Raw genomic sequence first — 16,239 nt, 5'->3', positions numbered from 1 at the left:
GCCAACGTTCTGCTTGTTCTCAAAAGATCAAAATATTGTATTGAATTCGAATTGCTCATTCCAAGCCAAACACGTCTTTCCGACTGGAGATACTCACCGACGACAGCATAGCCGCCAGGAACTATGGGATACACGGTACCATCAGCATGTATGCCATCGGGAAACATGGTCGCCATGATCTCCCCGACAAGTCTGCCGAATGCTGCACCTGTCAATCACACACGCACGCTTTTTTTTTTTTTAAAGAGTTCACTGCTGCTGCATAAATAAGTAGAAAAAAACAAACCTGTTGATTTCACTCACCAATAAGAAAAACAGGCATGAACGCCCCGCATGGTACGGGCATGGTTGTGGCCACAGCGGACATCCAGAACTGAAACGGAGGAGATGCAGGATTGGAGAATCGGTTTAAAAAAAAAAAAAGTCCCCATATTTCCCAAATTGTCTGGACAGTCAATTGTGCATATTTAGATTATGATGCATTGCACAATAACATCAGGGAGGCGTCTGATCAATCCAAGATTCAATCACCAAAGACATAACCAGAGCCGGCTACAGCGACGAGAGCAGCAAGGTGCCCTCCGGCAGATAGAAAATCCTCACATAAACAAGCTCCACAGAACCACAGTGGGATTACATGATGAGAGGGATAACACTGGAAAAGAGTAAATCCACAGAGAGTGTAGTGAGAGCCGTGCACTGAGGAAGGCAAAAAACCCCCCCCAAAAACCCACATATTTCTTTAATCTGTGTTCCTCGAGTTAGTCAACAGCCAAAAACTCTCCAGTCATCCAGGTTTTCTAACACACTTTGTGCAAATTAAAATCCTGGGCGACAGGATTTATGTCCAAACTTGGAATTGTCCAGCTTGAGTCCAGGACTTACCTTCATGATGATGAAGAGGATGAGCGTGATGAAGACGTTGACCTGGGGGTGTTTCCAGGCGTGGTGGTGGCTGATGTAGTCGAACTCCTCCGCCACGCCCTGGCGCCACCACGTGCGGTTGTCGAAAAGCGCCACCAGTGATTCGTGCTGCGTCAGCTGGCAGGTCAAACACAAGAGAAAGTGGCGCGAATGTGAAACGTCCGAATGACTTAAAAAAAAAAAAAAGGCTCTGGTGGTTTCACAAAGTCAGGACGAAAGCCGCGCTGGAACACGAAATCTCCTGGAAAAGAAACGTTTCGAAACAAAGTATTTGGCATTTTGTGAGCTTGGTGTTAACAGAGACTTTTCTCCCACAGTTATTTGTTATATTGATGTAAACCTACTCAAATTAATCCTGAGACTTGGCACTGGAATGCAGTATTGATTCATTTGTTTCGAATCGAATGTGCTGAAGCGAAAAGAACAAACGGTGCAGCTGTTCAACTCAGAAACCCGCCTGCACGTTGACGGGGAACAAACAAGCTCACAGGCTTTCTTTTTTTTCTCTCTCTCTCTCTCTCTCTCCCCCAAATCAAAATTCAAACAAGTGTCAGTAGTTGATATTAATTTGATGTTTTAATTGTGTTGATTTCATCTTTATTTACTGTATAGTATTTATGCAGCAGCACTATAGTGCTAACTGGGAGATTCTAATGGAAGAACATTAGAGGGACAGTTTTAAGGGAAAGTGTGAGAAATGAGTTGGTTTGATGATGTAATTAGGAGAGATGTGGGGAAAGAGGAGAAGGGGAGAGAGAGAGAGAGAGAGAGAGAGAGAGAGAGAGAGAGAGAGAGAGAGAGAGAGAAAGGAAGTGCATGGGTGCAGTGATGAAGGACATGGAGGTGATTGGCGAGAGGAAATAGGAGAGAGGAGAGTATGAGAAGCTGCATTGCATCTTATAGGAATGGATTCATTCTTTGTACCCCATCCCCACTATAAATAACAAAACAATAAAAAAAAAGGTTGTTGTTTTATGATTTCATATATTATGCAGCGTACTGCTGCGAGCTGAGCTCCAGCCTGGGTTGTGGCTGCTCAGCAGGAATCACTGCGGCTCGATGGATGAGGAGATCATTCAACTATTTAACCGACTGCGGCGGAGGCTGATTGAAACAGACTGTAACTGTGATTGTGGCGAAAGATGTCGCTTTGCTCTGACTGCCGTGATTCATGAGTTAATAACGGGTGGGTGTAACACCGACGACATGCGGTGGTCCTGGCGACGGCCGAAAAACTGCAGGGGAAGCCACGGTCCGGCTGGACATCCGTCATGTCAGATAGAAGCGCCGCAGAGTCAAATCCTCCGGTGCGTAAACACACACACACACACACACACACACACACACACACACACACACACACACACACACACACACACACACACACACACACACACACACACACACACACACACACACACACACACACACACACACACACACACACACACACACACGCGCTGTAAATTCAATCACAAACGCAGAAAATCCGAGGAGCCGTTAACCGCATCCGGCAAGTCGCAGCCAAACACAGCAGCTGCAGCTCTGCTCAGACACAGTTCAGCTCATAAATGTGTCGTGTAACACTCGCCATTGTGTCTTGTCTTCTCACACAACCTGGAGAGAGTCTGTCTAACAATCGCAGTGCATTAGAAATGGACCAGACCGCTACATCACAGTTTCTTTTGGAACAGGAGGGAGAACCAAACTTATTTTGAGGAACACAAATGTCATTCGGATGAAAATAAGACACTGAAATATAAGGACTAAAACATCTTTCTAAGAGCTTAGCATGTTAGCATTGTGATGCTCAAAGCAATTGCAGTGAATAACACACAGTGAAGTCGCTAAGTACTAAATTGAATTTAGTGGCTCAGTTATAGTTAATAAAGTTTCCCTATGCGTGACGCGACTGTATGCAACAAGCAATAAACATACAAACTGCCAATAACTTAACTGCCTTTCTGATATAAAATATTTACGTTTTTTTTTTACACCAGAGTGTTGCAGAGAATGTATCCTCAATAATTCAATGTGACGACTATCCCCTTCACTGGACATGTTTTAGAAAAGCAAATCCTGCACAAAGGTATTCAAATCCAACAAATGCAGCATGTATCTGTTAATAGATTTAAAAAAAAAAAGTTATGCTTCTTCAAACAATTTATGACATTATTGGCCAAATATGATTACGAGAATGGATGAAATATCCAGGGCAACTCAACACTGCCCCCCCACGGTTACCGGTGGTCCTGCTATCTGTAAACTTCCAGGACACAGACAGGAGTGTGGTTGTAATGAACGCAAATCTTCTTTCATATCTGTATCGCATTCAGCATTGAACATAAATGAACCTTTAGCCAGAAGGATTCTTATGATGGCAATTATTTCTCTTAACTCCAGTTTACTGGCTTTGAAGGAACTTATTATTTTTAACTCTGTCCTCTTAAGATGTCCCACCGCGTGTAATATTAGCATTGTCCACTGTACCTGTGCTACATTAGCAGCCTTAAATAGATGGACGGTTCCCTGTATAGTAGGGTATTGCCAGTCATCTGCATTTGTTTTGCACATTGTAGCTGAAAAGAAAGTCAGTGCAAGTGTTTGCAGTTTATCTCAGCTTTTTAGCTCCCATTTTATTGTGATTAGGTCATGAATCGTGTTTTATTGAGTAGAACGAAGTCCCGACAAACGTAATGAGAGAAACAGTCAGACTGCCCCAATAATCAATTACTAATGACTCCACTAAAATGTTGACATGCTGCAGTAAATGTAAAGTTAAAAAAAAAATAAAAATTTAAGCTCTCCATCAAAAACAGTGGATAATATTTCAGCGTGCATCAAAGTGGCGGACAGCGATATCCCTGGAGCCATAAATCTTTCAATACAACATCAACTCACTGCTGACACTTTCTCCAAACAAGTGCAACTTTTGCGACGCTGACACTGCAGGCTGTATTTTTCTGTATCGCAGCAAGATTTTTTTTTTTTCTGTATCACTGTCTGAGAATTAGGGATGATCCACTGGAAAACAAGTTCCTTCAACGAACTATCAGGCTGGTTTTTTTTTATTTTTTTTATTGTTTTGAGTATTTGCTCAAAATGAAACTGTATGGATTGTTATGTGGGATGAATATGCAGTGACAGCTTCACCCAAAACACTAGCACACACATAAAAAAATGTTTGCTCGGCATCTCTGCCTGAAAACAGCTCAAACTACATTTCACTTTGTTCTGTCAGTTATTAAAGTTTTCCTATGGCAGTACAGCACAATGCACAACACAGCACAACTTTTTTTTTTGTGTTCCCTTCATGAACAGGCGCCTCAGGCCTGCTACTTGGAATTATTTTACCCCCCCAAAAAAACGCAATGTTACACTTTGCCGTCGAACACTATTCATAAGCAAAAAGCCTATACACTGCATTAAATAATACTATTAAAATCACTTGGATTTTTTTACGTTTTATTTTAATAAGAGATCTCCACTAACGGTGCGATCAAGGATGACCCACGACCTGACACCAGCCCCCACTTCATATAAAATAACCGTCAATCATCTCACAACAATCATGTCCTGCTTTAATATTGTCACCCGAGTGGGAAAGCATTTTCTCACCTGTCCAGCCATGAACTGCCCGAGGCCCGGTGGGAACGTGAGCGTGGAGACCAGCAGGGTGACGAGGGCCGGATACACCAGGCGTCTGACAGGAAGAGACGGACTGTGGGGTCATTAATGGGTGTGCTTGTCATACTGTATGTGCATACTCTCCCTCCAGTGTGCACGGGCAGTCTATGAATAGCTCCATGTGATCCGTGTGTGAAAGTGACCCAATTTTACACAAGGGCTTTCGCCATAATTTACCAGAACTGCATGTTTATTTTAGCACGGAGCAAAAAAAAAAAAAATCAATTTTAAACAGCTCTAGAGGCTCATGAGCTGGAGGTTGGTCATCCGAGCTCATCTAGATTCACAGAGGCGCTTTACCCACAGTTCAACTCGCAGATTTATACTGAACCTATAGACTGTCGACTGAATGCACGGCACTTATGTGTTTTCACCTCCCGAGTGTCCTGAATGCACTTCACAGTTTCAATCTCATTCATCCATTAACACGCCAACAGTGACAGGAGGTTCCCAGCCATCGGGGGCAAACCCAGGTTCAGTGTTTTGCCCAAGGACACTTTTACATGCAGCAGCAGAAGCCGACCTGTTGACCCCGTGATGTAAGAACAACCTGCTCAACCACCTGAGCCACGTTCCCAGACCAGAGCTGGGTGTGAAGTCAAGTGGTTACTGAGATTACATTTACATTCACCTTCATGCTTTGTGCAACAAGCCAGGGGTATTGGTACTCATTAAAAGAATTGTACTGCCGCTTGCATTTTACTCCTGAACGATCTGAGCTCATCGTTCTCCTTGTAGACAGTCACCTGGCAAAAGTCAGTGCTGAAAACTAAGACATAGACGTCTACAGTCTGCTAAGAGAGGAGACGTACACAATGTTTTCAGATTTCTTGAGCAAAAAGGACAGAAATGTGGTGGCGCTGCTGCTACATTCCAGTGTTTAGTGCCCTTTAAGCTGGCCTAGCCTAAACACTGAGCATTGAAGACAAACCTTGTACATGACATGTTGATTTATTTTGGGCACTGTATGTCAGATTTAAAGTTATATTACTGACAGTGAAATACATGATAAATGCTAAAACATTAGCAAAACAATGGCTTTTTTTTAATGAGAGGCTGCAAAATAATAGAAGTGGTGCAGCTAAACACCTTCCATGGAGAGGTTTGAAGCAAAGAAGGACTTAAAGGAATCCAGTAGTGTGTAATGCAACACTTTAATAAAGGCAACACGCAACACAAAGGATGCGTGTTCAGCTTAAATTCCAAATTAACAAATGCAGTTAGAAAGCCAGAGCGGGAGATCATAAAAGTACACAAACCACCGTATGCTTGGCTCATTTGCAAGAAAATCAACATGCAAAAAATGAAATGTTGTGGTTGGACAATCATGTGAGGGTGCGTTTTGTTTTACAGCATTTGCTGTCTTTTGTTTTCCGTTTGGCTCAGGCAACATGAAATTAAATGTTTCACAAGCTGGTTCGCTATTTCTGCTTCTTGTTCATCACTACACTGAGGAGAAATTGATTTTCTTCTTTGCTGGTTTATCAAAGTCACAGTTGGACTGGCCGTATACAGCGACAGACAATAATGCACACGGTGACATTCACACAATAAATGACTGTCTAAGCACCGAGAGAAAAACTGCACACAGGGAGAACATGCAAACTGTACTCCACTACACCCCCTTCCCTCTGGTGCTTGTCAAGAAGGCTGCGTGTGTGTGTTTTTGTTTACATTTTTATAGTATGTGAAGCACAACCTTTTGTATGAAAAGTGCTATATAAATAAAGTTGGATTCGCTTTGATTCATCCTTTAGCAGCAGCAATATTCATATTTTATCACCGAAATACCAGCTTTGAGGCAAAGGAGAGAGCATTTCTCAAATCTGTTTTTAGGATTAAAAAAAAAAAAGAACGACAAAGAACACATATGCCAAGACTGGGATCAGATACTCACTTCCTCAGCAGGTACTTGTTAATTGTCTTCTGCTTCCTCATGCACTCCACAATCAGCCGGTTCAGGTAGACAAACAGAGCGCCGCCAAACCCGCAGGCAATCCTACAAACAAACACAGCCAAGGTCTGTTTGTTCTGTTGAGGGTGAAACAGAAAACCATCCCGGGCCAAAACAAAACCAGCAGCCCCGAAAAACATTTGCCAACACAGAAATACAAGCGGCAGGTTTTTAGGTGTATTTTTTCCTTTTCTTTTCTTTTTCTTTTTGTGTTGCTTTCGGCTGGTTAAGTCAGTCACTTTTGAAAAATCTCTTTGATCGCAATCCAACCAGTGTCAACGCATTGTTTCTCTCCGTTCAGACATTTTGGCATCAAACGGATCAGATCTGGCGCGTGCAGCGGGCGGCTGCAGCCTCTGCTTGTAATCAGCAGGGTAAAAAGTTAATTTCATGGCCACTTCGCCGAATGCAAATCGAGCTTCGGGCTCCCAGTAGGAATGCGAAAAGTGTCTGGGAAGAGACCTCAGAGAGGAGCTGAATAAAGAGCTCACATCTCAGCAACTTGGGCGCTGAAGTGCTGTGGGATCAGGCTCCCCTTTTAATGCGGCGTCAGAACAGAGAGGCACACTCACCCGAGGACGACGAATGCTGGCAGCTCCTGAAGGTCAAACGGGAAGTCCAGGCGGAAGCGGGTCTTGAAGAGAGCAGTGATGGTTTCTGGGGGAGAAGAGGATTGTAATAAGTCAGCGACAAACACAATCTGAATGCTCGCACGGGAACATCTTTGTTAAGATATCTAAAAAGAGATTCGCTTGTATTGTCACGGATCCTCGGGTATTCGTCTGTTTGGATTAAAGTGTCTGCTCAGTGAAACAGCAGAACTGGATTGTGGATGGATTCATTTCTGCAGAACATATTGAATATAATACTGCTGGTCAGGGTCATTTTAGGAAAAGAATATCGAAAGGAGAGCGTCAATTACATTTCACATTGCTTCACAAGAACAATGCTAAATGTCAAGAATGAAGCTCAAATGGTAATAATACCCGGTCTTTACGTTCAATATGCAACAACAACAAAATAAAGGTTTTGTGACATGTTTATTTCACTTAATATGTAATCATGACATTGTGCTTTCACTATTAGCACAGTGATGGTAAACAACACAATCTCAAAGGTTTGGAGCTCAAATTTAATAAATACTTACTGTCAATAATTCTAGAGGTGAAAAGAAGAACACACACATACTTTTTGGATTAAAGCTGTTGTATACATCATAGGAATTTAAAGCAGCTCTTGTTCTTTGTGTTGTTCGACTTCAAGCAGTTTGATACAAATCAGAATTGTTCATCGGCTCTGTTCAGTAAAAATATTACATTGTACATGCTGGACTTAAGGTGTGTATTTGTAGTATTCACTACATATTAACTGCACTTTCTATCTTGTATATTTGGTTAATTATGTATCACTATTGAATATTGGAGAAGGAAACCCATTTTCAGGCATTTAACTAGATATAGGATGAATGTATGTAAGTTTATAAGTATGTGTGTACTCTCAAACATAGAGTGTCTATTTCCATATCTTCTCTATTTATATTTCCAATAAGTCAATGAGTTTATATATCAAAATTCATGTATGTATGCAATATATAAGACTAGCTACGTATGTGATTGTACACACGTTTGAAATGTCGATTTGTTTGAAATGAATTAATAATAAAATAAAAATAAAATAGTTTTTTGAGAGGATTTCTTTGCGTAACTGCATGGCCCTCCAACACTAAGACGACTATCACTCTAAATCAGCGGCGTCATAAACCGTCCTGCCGGTGGAAATCACAGGGGAAAGTTTTTCAAAGTTTGAAACTTTCCATGGGAATTAATGGGAATTTACGGGAATAAAACAGGAAAACTGTGGCTACAACACAGTTTACCTCCACCTGTGTGACTGATGTGGATAAATAATGGTTTCTGTACGCACTTTCAGTGACCTTGAAAAAAGCGCTTTGTGAGCAGCTTGCTTTACTGTAGGAGGAATCCTTATTAATGGTGAGTTTCAAAAAAAATATATTTAAGTTACTTTACAGGCCATTTACTTCCTCTGATCCCCTGAAATGAATTACGACCAATCTATCTAGGTAATATGAATTACGAGTTAAAATTGAGTCTGTTGTGATCCACCTGTCATGCAGGAACCTGTGCTTGACTGTCTCATTTAGTGACTTTTCAAACTTATTATTGAAAGTACGTCTGTTCTAAAGTCATTTTATTCAGCTGGCCACGTGCATCATCAGCTCAGTGACAATTCACTTCATTTATAGATACTACCAAATTCCCCTGCATAACTTCCCATGGAAAGTTTCCGGAAGTTTTCCATCCTCTTGCAACCCTAAACACTTCTGAATGCCTCAACATTTTTGGAGACATTTTTATATTATTGGACACTAAATATTGAGCTGGCCCTGAACATGTTGGAGACCTGAGCAGAATAAGTTTCGGGGGACATAGTCATCCATTAATAGACAATTAAAAATACACTAAACCAGACGGGGTATGCAATTATAAATGTTATGCATCAGCTATTAACACGACGAACCACAGTTCACTGCGAACTGAGTCAACTTAATGAAACACTTGAAGCCTTTTTATTGTATTTACCTTTTTTAACCTTTGAACTCTGCTTAGTGTTTCATTGTTTCAGCAATTAATTCCACCAGAACGCTCCAAACCTGAAGTATTACGTAAAATATCTAATGATAGAAATAGCCAATATCTAATAGAGAATGAGTAGAAATGCGAGAAACTCTTATAGTAGCAAGTTTCATTTTCTAAACTGTAATTTTCAACATGAAAATGAAATGTGTAAAACAGCTTAAATTCTGAACAGAATCATGAAAACAAAAATGTATGTTCTTAAATATTCTAACAAAGAAATAAATAGGACTTATCCACAAAGAAAAAGTAAAACTTGCAATAAGTAAAATGCTTCTTTAATGAAATAATGACAGTCTATTTCTCCTTTGAAATCCAACCAGCTGTATGAACATGGCTATAAAACGTTATGATTGATTTGTCTTGTATGTGTTTGTTTATGTTCTCATTATTAATTCAGGCCTCTTGAAGCATTTCAATCAGGTCTCAGTTAAACGTATCGGACGAAGTGAACAGCATAACGCGATGAGGCAACCTGGATAAGGGAAGAAACCTCTTCAAAGACTGAAGACCAAATCCATTGTTCTCAGAAAGAAACTTCTTGTTGTTGAAAACAGGTGCGATTGTTCAATATTCCATTGGTCTGTCTTAACTGAGCTTAACCTGGGCTGTATGTGGTCCTTGAAGCAAAAGGAGTTTGACACCCCTGCTCTAAAAAAAACCCAAAAAACAAGCAAACCATGGGATATATAGTCACAAAAGCACTGATGCACAAAAAGATGTGGAAATAAATAAAGCCTTGGTATCAGGCACATTACCTTCCTCCTGGTTCCACACCGCCAGCACTCTGAAGATGAAGGCACTGAAGGTGGCAGCGAAGAAGCCCCTCCAGTAGTTCCTCACCGCGAAAAACGTTGACGTTACCTCGATACTGAACAACACCCCTGAAGAGCACAAACACACACAGACACAGGGAAACATTTCCTGCATGTTATAAATATTTCAAGTCACTACTTTCCAATCACATTGCAGTGAGATACAACCTGACATGCACTGAAACTGTGAAGTAATCACTGACATTTCCTGATTTAGCAATTAATTTACCAGTAAAATGATTAAATGTGCATTTACTAAAAGCTTGAGGTTTGGACATCACAATCAAAGGGGTCATATTATGCAAAAGTCACTTTCTCATGGTTTTCCAACAGCAATGTGCTGTCTGTCATCTTTATCCACGGCTTCTTTCAATTTTTTTTTTTTTAAAAAGTGTGAGCTTCACCAAATGTAAAATGAGTATATTATATTGTACCCTGCTAAAATGTTTTTTATTTTTGTCTGTGTCACCCACAGGCGTAGGAACCGCATGTGGGCTCTCACTCCTGTGTTTTAGAACTCTCTGGTACAAATATAGAACTTTAAATGAGAATGAAGCTTTTGCACAACAGTTATTCTAATTTATTGGTTATTTCACTATGTTTTCATCCATTCAATCATTTGTTTTGTGTGCCCACCACAAACAACATGACTACTGCTGAATACTATAATTATACTATTATTTCTGGATACAATTGGTATAATCTGTCATACTGTGGATTTGTATACGTTACATTACAGTAACATTCCCATCTTTTGATGAATGGGCGGCAATTTCCTTTTCATGCAGAACCAAACTGAAATGTTAATGCAGGTTTTGTTATTAATGGCTTGTTTGTACACAGTGAAGTAACCCACTGCTGTTGTCTGAAAATATCAGCAGTGATCAAACGTCTCTTGCACAGTCAATTTGTATAATTAGAAATAACTGTAATATAATTAATGTTATTCCATTTTTGCCCAATCTAATTAAAATAATATTGGTTATCTACCGTTATGTTTGTTATTTCAACATTATTTCACTTAATTACATTTCCTATTATAAAATGTATTAATATTTGTGTGATTTCTTTTTGTAGTTTTTGTTCAGTTGGATTCTGATTGCTTGGAGTCCCATAATTAGGCTTTTTGTTTTAATTACAAAACGATATTTCCTGGAAACATCACATCCTTATTTATTTTTTTATGTTTCAAACATGCACAAAATCAAATAATAATTTCACACCAATCAACCAAAAGATAACTTGTCAAACGAATAGTGAATAAATAACAGCAGAACAATATAATCTGGCTGCATGTCCGAAAAGGAGTGGCAAGAAACATAACTTATTAAATCCAACCCCTTCTCAATAAATAACATTTTATTTTTTAGCTTGCACTTAATCAAGAATAGATTCATTTAAACATGTTGGTCGCATTACATTTAGACTATCTGTTGAAAAAAATGTAAATAAATTATGTGGTAATGTGATTTTATATATAATAGACGCAATAAGATACAATCATTATTATGGAAGGACATTAGTCAGCTCATTTCCAAGGGTGTCCTAACCGAGCACTTTGTGAAGACTGCTTTCAAAAGGTGTCACATAAATAATGTTAAATATTTTCTATTTCTTTTTGGATCAGACGTTTCGCCGCTCTTGGGGTGTGAAGCTGCTGTTCCTCTCTCAGTCTTGCATTCGCGCTCCTAAACCCTGTTGTCTCCACTGACCTGCTGCAGGAAAGTTCATTAACTTTACACTAACTCATCCTCTTGTTTCCCCCCCCCCAGAAAACATTCCACTGCAACTAACATCCCCAAAAACACAAATATTTATCATGGTGTCGTCCAGTCACCACGTTGTTCATAGTGGACGGATGTCAGCATGACTTAGTTCAGTTGCTCTAAACGAATGAGACAAAATGTCAATCACAGTCCAACGAGGAGCTCCTCCCGCCTCTTGTCGTGTCGCCATGAGCTTTTTCTTCAAACGTTGCGCACAAGAAAAGTAATTTAGAAACATTTCTGTCTTGAGGCCCCGTCTCTCGCTCATTTTCTGGTTCTTATCGTTTTCATCTTTACATGATGGGAAAAGCCGATAAGGACAGTGTTTGTCGACCGAAAGCTTTGAAAAAGAGGGGAATCTCCATCAGATTGGTAATTTACAGTGTTTCACACACTGCAGGCCCTAAAATACACCAGAGGGAACTGAATAGAATATCAATTAAGATAAAGGAAGATTAAATGGCAATCTAATAAAATGTTAGGCAAGAGGGAAATCTGACCCAATAAAAGCATTAAAATGAAGCACGAGAAGTCCTTGAATTCCTCAGAAGGGATTGAGGAAATCAGAATGTTTGATTTCTAGAAGTGAGCGAGTGCATCGGCAGAGGAAGACAGTCGAAGGTAGATCAGCAGACCAAACATGACTCATCACGTCTGCACTCAATGACTTTCTCCTCCATACTTGGGCACGAATCTGAAAGTGGACGAAAGCAACTTTTCCCCCTGGAGGACAGGCCAGACAGTCTAAATAAGTTGGGATATATCATCTAGTTTCCACAAATATCAGCTGGAAAAATCAACACAACGGTGTTTTGAGCCCCTGAAGGTTTGTGAACAGCTGCATTTAACCTTTGAATTCTTACAGAGACGGTTTTTTGTTTTTTTCCCCAATAATTTGAATTCCTGCTTCTGGCCACATCAGGAGTGATTGTTTTCCTTTATGTATGTTGTAATTTTCATTAACCCTTGCAGAGACGAAGCGCTTGCTTCATGAGCACGAGAACGTCGACTTTAAACGTCACATTCTCTTAATTTGTTAGTTAATCTCCATTAAGCTCTGCAAAGGCAAAGACAACTGACGTCAATCCGCGACACTAATTTTCCCTCAACATTTTAGACAGAGGTGGGATACATACATTCTGTACTACTCACGTACATTAACCTTGCTTCAATTGTGCTCAATTACAAGTAAAAGTACTAGTTACTTTTTAAGGCATTTGATTTATTTGGAAGATCGTCTTCCTCCCTTCCACCATTGCCACAACAGATCATGATAGCAGATCACTTGACACCCCCCCCCCCACACACACACACACCGGATGCCATTTTCTGACAAATCCCTAAGTGGGATTCGAATCGACACCTTCCAGTCACAAACCATGCTCTAAACTAAAAAAGACAAACAAAAAATTATATATCAGCAGTGAAACAATAGAGTGTAAAGATTTTAATATAAATCAATTAAAGGAATAACCTCACAGGCTAATTGATTCAAATTGTGTGATCACCTAATTTAAATCTTAAGTTGCTACTAAGCGGTGATGTATATTACAAAGTAAAATTATATACTTGGGAAAAAAAAAAAAAAAAACCAATCCCAAAAAAACTGTTATTCCAACCTGATTCAAAGAGTGGAGACAGTTTCATCTTTAAGCAGCAACCTTGTGTGATTTCTCAAACCAGAGAGTCAGACAGAACTACTGACCGAGCCTGGCGTCCTCTGCTGCCAGCGGGGGTAAATATCCTGCTCATCTAAGGACTTCCGTAAAAATCTTTAATAATTAGATCCAGTTCAATCGGAGGCCGCGGCCGCGTTCTCTTACCTCCGATGGGGGCGGCAAAGCAGCAGCCCACACCCACGGCGCAGGCCGCCGACAGCATCTCCGTGTTCCTCAGCTCGTTCTGTTTGACAGGAGTCACGTATGTACGGAAACACACAAAGCAGGGGCACGCACACACACACACACACACACACACACACACACACACACACACACACACACACACACACACACACACACACACACACACACACACACACACACACACACACACACACACACGCACCCAGGAGGAGTACATGCAGTGCCACAAAGACGCAACAAAAAGAAACGCATATCTCATGAAAGTTGCTGCCAGTTTACAGATGCAACAGTTTGACTGTGAAACCGACGCATCTGTCCCATTGCTGGATGAAACTACACATCTGAGCAGAGGTGCATGGGAGGCCATAATGGCCCAAGATTGAGTGTTGGCATTATGGAATGAGATGTTTGTGTTGAAGCAAAAGGGGACAACAGATCGATGCCTCGCTGCGACGGTTCACTGGACTGGTTCAAACACAGCGCAGACAAATGGAAAGACATGAATCTATCTCCTGCCTCTGAAATGGACAGCATGGATTATTAATGTTGATGGGATTTGAAATAAAGAAGCTGTCCGATTTATGCGTCCGTACCTTGTTTCCCTCAAAGGGTTCTTCCTTTAGCAGTAAAAAACAAAAAGAAGACAGAAATATGTGTGAGTGTGGAGGTTACCTTTTTCTCTTTTTCTCCTCCTCCTCCTGGAAAACATCCAGAACCACATCAAACAAGCAGCGGCCGAGCCTCTGCGAACACAGTCTCCAGTCCACACCGGACTGAATTAACATTTTCCCAGACTGATCATGCCGAGTCGCCACGCAGATGAACCCCGGGACTATTTGAGTCTTTCTCTTAACACGTGTTTTCCTTCCTCCACATCACTGCGCCCTATCTTCATCCTCACATGAGTGGAGGTGAGAGCTGTCCTGGGAAATGGCAGAAAAGTCAAAGAAATGTCAAAGAACTCGTCAATATAAGTCTGTGCAGGTGCTATTTTTAGCAACCTTCACAATTAATGGCAACATAAACAAGATGGTACGGATGAGTGCGCTTTAATTACTTGTATATGTCTATTTTTTTTTTCCCACATGGCATTTCTAAACCTACGAGTATTACTTGAAAAACACAAAAACAGTTATTTCTTGAAGGTTTTTAAAAACGAGCGGGTGCAGTGCCTTTGGCCCGGGGTCAGCAGGGATTGGCTCCAGTGGTGCAGAAGATGGATGGATGAACCGGGGCCACTATTATTAGAGTTTTGAAAGAATTTCCATCTGGAATTAATAAAGACTTTTTATTCTATTCCATAATTTTTCACATTGAGCCACGACAAATGACAGTTTTGCAAAGACACGAATGTTCAAAGCTGGAAGAACGAAGTCAGAACTGAGGGCTACATGCAGTATTACAAAACTTCAGTAAGGGTGTGAGACAGCTTCCTGCCAACAGCAAAAGTTGAACTAGATTCACCATAATATTACACTAAAGCTAAAGAAAGATGCAGAAGGGTATACGGAAATAAAAACAGCTTAAATAGAAGTAATGTCTGAGTTTCCAGAAGTCCGCTGTCGGTTGTATAAAGCGTTGTTTTATAGTTATTGACTGACTTCAGTGTAATTACAAACTGAAGAAAACGGACGCCAGACGACCATTAAATCTGGACGAGCTTAAGAGATTTCCTGAAGAAACGGATTCATCAGGAGACATCAGGAAACAAAATGACTCTCTGTTGTAACAGCAGAAAAGACACTACATCAAGTGTGTGCACTTCATGTTTTAATGTGATGCTTGTATTGATGTTTTCTGGGTTCTAAAGCAGCATCTAACTGTAATTTGTCACATTTCTTAATTAAATTACACAGTGTTTGTATCTGCTTTAAAGAGGGCAGATACAAACTATATATAAGATGGCTGATGGACAGGACTCCCAGGTCAAATAAAGGTGAAATAAAATGCTTTTAAAATATACAATTTTACCCTGCAAGTTTGAATCATACTTTTTTTTTTTTTTGTCCAAAGTGAAAATGTGCCTCCTGCCAGAAACGACTTCTAAAAGAAGAAGCACCGAAAAGTGAATAAACAAAGAAAATACTTGCAATTGTTGCCTCATGTCTGTAAGGAGTTATATGAGGTCATCAACACTTCTGTATTTATTTGGTGAGAGTGAAATAAGAGAATAAGGAGTTTTATGTACACTAAGGAAAATTCCAGGCGTGTATTTTAAGACTTTCAGGTCAGCACAGTGTCCCTGCCATCTGCCTCCTCCATCTACTTGTACTTCCACAAACTGAACTGGTTCCAGTTGGCAGCCGGTTGCCCTTCAACGTGCAGACGGAGCAGTTTCACAGAGATGGAGCATCTCTTTCAGGTGTGGCTGCTCAGAGCAACCAGTTTGAACTAAATTTGCTCTCTGCAGCTTTGATCTCAACCATAAAGACGCTGCAGTTATGACTCATGGGAGGAAGGATTTGCTCACCTCTTTTTTTTTTTTATATGAGATTTTTACTTTTACAGTGTTTGAGTTCTTGTAGAGATTTTGTTATTCACGGTAAAGAAAAATGTTGAATGTTTTTGTTTCTC

General features: G+C 40.4%; 1 protein-coding gene across 1 annotated transcript in view; it reads right to left on the bottom strand.

Annotated features, from left to right (window-relative positions):
• Positions 1-16,239, bottom strand: part of clcn2a (chloride channel, voltage-sensitive 2a) — a gene marked incomplete at both ends in the record, with an annotated part of 56,906 nt that overhangs the window by 10,999 nt on the left and 29,668 nt on the right. The window contains 9 exons of the mRNA XM_080503594.1: positions 98-208; positions 304-373; positions 886-1,041; positions 4,543-4,645; positions 6,509-6,610; positions 7,138-7,222; positions 9,978-10,103; positions 13,624-13,702; positions 14,259-14,282. Of these exons, the coding sequence (XP_080359720.1) occupies positions 98-208; positions 304-373; positions 886-1,041; positions 4,543-4,645; positions 6,509-6,610; positions 7,138-7,222; positions 9,978-10,103; positions 13,624-13,702; positions 14,259-14,282 (856 nt within the window). The remainder of the gene's footprint in view (positions 1-97; positions 209-303; positions 374-885; positions 1,042-4,542; positions 4,646-6,508; positions 6,611-7,137; positions 7,223-9,977; positions 10,104-13,623; positions 13,703-14,258; positions 14,283-16,239) is intronic.

The sequence above is a fragment of the Blennius ocellaris genome (assembly GCF_963422515.1).
Source record: "Blennius ocellaris genome assembly, chromosome: 10".
Lineage (NCBI taxonomy): Eukaryota > Metazoa > Chordata > Actinopteri > Blenniiformes > Blenniidae > Blennius > Blennius ocellaris.
Note: the sequence above shows the minus strand (reverse complement) of the source record. Positions and strands in the feature narration are given on the sequence as shown.